Here is a 6,000-nt window from a genome sequence, read left to right as displayed (position 1 = left end):
ATATCAGATAATCCACATCTCTCTGAGATATGAAGTATTTCACTAGTAAGTGTTACTGAGTGAATGAACATGTCAAATGAATGTGTATATCTAGAATGTTGTTCCTTAAAACTTAATTATGAAATTCAATCCTCTTTTTCTAAGAGGGAGTGTTAAGGATATAGCTTCATTCGGATTGAAGCAAGTAATATATAACGCCATTGAATGAAGGGTCATGACTCTATGTGGTATAAGCCACATAGAAGTCATGCCCCTACATGGACATGACTCTTCATCCTTTTATTTATAGGCATCGACACTTGCTATGAACTAAAACCAATAACTGTGGTAGTTTCACGAACCAGCAAGCTGTCGATATTATCATAGAAGATTAATAGTTAGAGTTATACACACACACACACACACACACACACACACACACACCGAAGGTAAAACATATTCATTGCAGTGATCAGTGATCTTATTAAAGTCTATCCTCACTACATATTACTAGACTATTGTATTCTCTATCTCTGATCTAAATTCCTTAACACATATTACTTCGTGCCTTACATGTTGTTGCTTGATAGTGCTACCAATATTATCTTATGACACTTATAATTCATTTTCTCAACACAAAGCTCAATTATCTACTATTTGTACCTTTTATACAAACCAACCATTCATTTATACTATAAGTCTACTAACTTCTTCTTTCAATTTGTAGGTACTAAATAAATGAACAAGCTAAAAGCTTGCCAATATTGACATGGTGTGCTGGTTAAGTTGTTGTGTTGTTGCCATCAATACTTAAAACCCTTTTGGATCTGCTTTTGTGATCTCGCTAAGTTCATAATTCCATAGAATCCTCAAAGTTGAATTTTTTCTTCAGCATATTGAGTTACCCATATTTCTCTATCCGTGTAACCGTTGCACCCCTTTCGGTGCAAGTGCTAGTGATATTCCAATATAAATAGGATTGAGAGATTCAAAACTTGACATTCATTTACTATATTATTACAAATGCTAGATGAGGATGTGACTTGGATAGTTAATGCTTACTCTAATATGGATTAGAAGTATTCACACTATCAAGTAAAGTTTCAGTTGTTAATATGTTGTAGTCAATAGGTCAATTTTTTATACTAGAAGTAGGATCCCAAATAAACAACTAGCACATTGACTATAATGTATTGTCAACTTAAATTAAAAGTCTTATCATATTCTTCAAATCTAACATTTTTATTATTTTTATTATTATATTTATGTTGTCTCAATTACAATAATAATTGAAAAGGCACATTCAACACAAATAAATTAATATATTATAATTGACAAAGGTAAATATCATTTATAACCATCTTGCAATTCAAATTTAAATGGGAAAATTGTAGCATTATCGAACTTATTTTTTAAGATTAAATTAAGAGCTTAAGCCCCCTGCATGGAACCAGCGGCAGTTATGAACCGTCTGAAATAGTGAAGAAAGAATAAGCTAAACAGTTTCCTTAAAAATCATCATTAAAATTCGAAGCAACACTGACAAGCATAGCTCTGCCCTTTCTATGTCGACCATTCTGCTTCTCCTCTTCTCTGCATCTATTGCGTTCTCAATCTGTAGTCATGCTGCAGATCAGGACAGAATTCTTCTCAACTGTGGCTCCTCAGATACAATTCTGTCTCAGGACGGACGTAAATTTGTTGGAGACGATGCATATGAATTCGCTACATCCACCAGCACAGAGGCAGCAGTTTTCTCTGGTCCTTTTCTGCCCTCTGAAACCCTCTACAAGACGGCCCGTCTGTTCATAGCAAAATCCACATACACTGTCCCCATCTCAGACACTACCCACAATCATTTCTTGCGCCTTCACTTTTACATCTCCTCCTACAACACCCATAATCTCAGTGACGCTGTTTTTTCCGTCAACTGCGGACCCTATGTTCTGCTCCACAATTTCCCCGCAGTAGCAACTCTAAAACAGTCATATGTTGTCATGGAATTTTGCATTCCTGTCAACAATCAGAAACAACTTGATATTATCTTTACCCCTGAAGCAAACAGCCACAAATCCTATGCATTCATCAACGCAATGGAAATCATATCTGTTCCAAATCTACTGTTTGTGAAGCTTGTCATTCTTCCTGGCTCTAATTTTCAGCAAACTCCATTTTCCATAGGCTTACACACTGCCTTGCAGAACATGTACAGATTGAACGTGGGAGGGCAAATCATATTCGCTTCAGATGATAAGTATGGGAGGACTTGGGCTGAAGATTCAGTGTACATAATGGGGGCTGTTATGGGTAGTAAAGGACAAAACTCTACAGAGATCAAGCAGGCAGATTTATTTGCGCCCAACGATGTATATGCTACCTATAGGTCCGTGAATCCTATCTCCCTAATCAGCCCCAACTTCAATTTAACCTGGGTTTTTAGCAATATTGATGCCAACTTCAGTTATCTGGTTCGTCTTCACTTCTGTGAGCTTCAATTCACAGCACCCAAACAGAGGATATTTGACATTTATATTAACAATCAAATTGTAGAGCAAGCCTTTGATGTCACTGAAGTAGCTTCAGGGTCAAACCACCCTATTTACAGAGATTATGTCATTTACGTCCCTGCAGATGAATCTGCTACTACCGACCTGTGCGTGGTGTTGTGTCCCAACAGCAGAACAGCACCTCAATACTATACTGGTATTCTGAATGGACTGGAAATATTTAAGCTCAGTGACAGCTCCGGAAATCTTGCAGGACTAAATCCTGTGGTAACCGAGGAAGTTTTAGAAAATTCAGCAAATGGACCTATAAGCAGCACTAGCAGTAGCAAGCGTAAGGGCTATACAATAGGAAGTGTATCAGGAAGCTTCGCTGGTGCAGTCACACCGTGTTTGATGATTTTATGCTGTGCTCTGAAAAGGAAAAATAAGAATAGTAAGGGCTCCCATGACAAGCCCTTAACTGCTGTTGCTGGTCACAGAGGAGCGACTACAACTGCTACTAGTACTTCAGCGGAGAACACCGAATCTAACATATCCACGGGATCCTACAGCTATGTATCAACTTCTGTAGCTAGCATATTTTGCAGGTATTTTAGTCTTGTTATCCATGCTTAATTTCTATAGTGAGAGAGATGGATGTTATAATAATTCATGAAGTAGAAATATTACATCAATCTTGCAACAGGGCTTCAACAGGATTACATGGAACATTTCTTCCCAAAATATCCAGGGCAGTTACCTTAGGTTCCTTTGCCCTAACAGGAATTGACAATCTTGAAATTGCTATTTACATACAATATCAACTCTCACCTGAACATCTTCACCTCCCCACTAAACATTCATGTCGATAATTCCATTGGATTTTTCCATGAAAATACCGGTTGAGTCTATTCTGGTTTCAAAACGGATCTTTCGTACAGGGTGTTAGCGACAGGTTAGTCAATCACGACTGTTAATTGCAAAATCGACAGTGTAAACCACACAACTAACATGCGTGTTAGTCAATCTGTACTGTCGTTTGAAACCAGAATAGACCCGTCCAGAACTACCTAAGGTTGAATCAAAATGCCCTTTATTGTTGTCGTTAGGCTTTTTAGGTTTGGAGACATTTCATCTGGCACAATCCACCAAACTTCATTTATTTATGAATGCTTTATTTCTGACACCCATACTTGAGTGTCAGATTTTGAACAGCAGGAATTTTGGGGAGAAATTAACTTCTTGTAGGTTCCCTAAAATTAATTACTGGTAAGTAGAAACCGTAAAAGAGTAGAAAACAAAAATAAGAAGAGAAGAGAGGTTATAGGAGAGAAATAAATTAGAGTTGAAATGCAGCTGCATCAGCTACACCAAAAAGAAAACAGTAGCAGCTCCTATACATATATGCAGAGCAGCGACAACTCTAGATGAATCATGAATATACCTAGCAGCTTTAGAGAGAGCATACACAACGAAAGCTCCAGAAAGAACATACACAACAACAGCTCCAGAGAGCATGCACACAACAAACAAAACTATTTGTTGTCATTTTTTAAATCTGTTTGTTAACACTCTGTATGAGTTATTTTTGATATAGTTGAATAATATATATCTGAATTTAATAGAATTGTCTTCTTCTATAGTCTCCATAGTCTAAAGTTTTATTACTCTCTCCAGCAAGTTATTCCCTTAAAGTCTGCATATAGCCTACTCTGTCACTGTGTTTGGACTAGGAGGGGTCTTCTTTAAACATTGCTTTACTCGTCAAACTTTATGCTATTACTGTTCGGATTTATCCTTGAACATCCAAGCATCTCAAGCCAAAAACCCCTCTGACAGAAATTTCATTCAACTTGAAACCAATCCTAAATCCTTACATTCAATTTATCTTGAAGCCTGAAGGGTTAAACCAGAGCAAAACCATATTATTGGGATCATGGAGCAAACAGGGATGTGTGCCTCACTGATTCATGGATATGTTTTGTCTGATTTGTGTTTTGCAGGTACTTCAGTTTTTCAGAGATTCAAGATGCAACCAACAACTTTGATGACTCGCTTCTTCTCGGGGTAGGAGGGTTTGGAAAAGTTTACAGAGGAGAAATTAGTGATGGCATGAGAGTTGCAGTGAAGAGAGCAAAGCCACAATCCTGCCAAGGTTCTCATGAGTTCCGGAACGAGATAGAGCTGTTATCCAGGCTTAGGCACAAGAATTTGGTATACCTAATAGGCTACTGCGATGAGAACTCAGAAATGTGTCTTGTTTATGATTATGCTCCCAACGGCACACTGGCGAAGCATATTCATGGCAAGGACCATGGAAGCATTATTTTGTCATGGAAGCAGAGGCTGGAGATATGCATTGGTGCTGCAAAGGGCCTTGACTACCTTCACTCTGGGGCAGTCCAGACAGTTATACACCGTGATGTGAAGACTACCAATATTCTTCTGGATGAAAACTTGAGTGCCAAAGTTTCTGATTTTGGGCTTTCCAAAACAATGGACACATTTGATCGGAGCCATGTAACCACTGTGGTAAAAGGGAGCTATGGATATATGGATCCTCAGTACATCTACAGATTGACTCTTACAAAGAAATCTGATGTGTATTCCTTTGGGGTGGTGTTGTTCGAGGTGTTGTGCACTACGCCTCCTGTTATGTCTACCCAGTCAGGGAAGAAGATGAATCTATCTGACTATGCTCTAAAGCATCTGAGAGATGGTACTCTGGAGCAAATTATAGACCCCAATTTAATAGGTGATATAACCTTAGATTCTCTTCAGATGTTTGCAGAGGTGGGAGAGAAGTGTTTGGCAGAGGAAGGTGATGAGAGGCCTTCCATGGCAGATGTGGTGTGGTACTTGGAGTTTGCCCTGCAATTACATGAAACTGCAACATGTCATAGAGAAACAATTTGTGGTGTTATTTCTGATGAAGTGTGAATTGATATGCCACTTTTTAGAGGTAGATAAAGTATTTGTAGGAGAGAAAAAATGGAATGCAAAGTTTGTGGTGGTTTGTTAATCATGAATTTCAGTAATTATGTTTATTATTATATAATTCTCATGAATCAGAGAGTGTGATATCAAATGTTGTTGCATAGGTAATCTAATTATGCCCAAGTTAGGTGCTACCTTTCTTGTATCATGATTTTTAAAATCATTTGTTTTTTCTTAGCTTGCTCATTGATTTATAGATTAGTATTTGAGTAACTTGTTTAATATGAGAATTTGCAAGTAGAGAGGTATTGTTGGGACGAGGTTCAAATTCTTTCATGTTTATTATTGGTAAAATACTCTTTTTTTTTAATCAATGAAAGCACTAGGATTTTTAGCTTGGCCCTACTCACCTTAGGATTTTTAGCCTATCTCTAGCTCTAGGTGAGGCCACAAATGGGGAGCTTCATCCCCGACATTAACACTCTTCTCCTCCTTCACCCTAGCATTAAGGCCTGGCCATCCATTTCTTCTCTTATCTCTCCTCCACCATCACCACCACCTTTGGCATCAACGTCCGACTGGTTCTCTTTCACGTCCT

At 38.1% G+C, this 6,000-nt stretch overlaps 1 protein-coding gene across 1 annotated transcript; it reads left to right on the top strand.

The window, feature by feature from the left end:
* The first annotated feature begins 1,507 nt into the window (after positions 1-1,507).
* On the top strand, positions 1,508-5,501 carry LOC131039739 (receptor-like protein kinase FERONIA). Its single transcript, XM_057972577.2, has 2 exons — positions 1,508-3,073; positions 4,469-5,501. The coding sequence occupies exons 1-2, from the start codon at positions 1,545-1,547 to the stop codon at positions 5,403-5,405; spliced, it is 2,466 nt and encodes an 821-aa protein (XP_057828560.2). The 5' UTR covers positions 1,508-1,544; the 3' UTR covers positions 5,406-5,501.
* Positions 5,502-6,000: the final 499 nt, after the last annotated feature.

The sequence above is a fragment of the Cryptomeria japonica genome, chromosome 6 (assembly GCF_030272615.1).
Source record: "Cryptomeria japonica chromosome 6, Sugi_1.0, whole genome shotgun sequence".
Lineage (NCBI taxonomy): Eukaryota > Viridiplantae > Streptophyta > Pinopsida > Cupressales > Cupressaceae > Cryptomeria > Cryptomeria japonica.
Note: the sequence above shows the minus strand (reverse complement) of the source record. Positions and strands in the feature narration are given on the sequence as shown.

Coding starts and splice junctions, on each gene's coding strand:
- LOC131039739 (XM_057972577.2), top strand. CDS start 1,545: ATGTCGACCATTCTGCTTCTCCTCTTCTCTGCATCTATTGCGTTCTCA. Junction 3,074..4,468: donor GTAGCTAGCATATTTTGCAG/GTATTTTAGTCT, acceptor TGTGTTTTGCAG/GTACTTCAGTTTTTCAGAGA.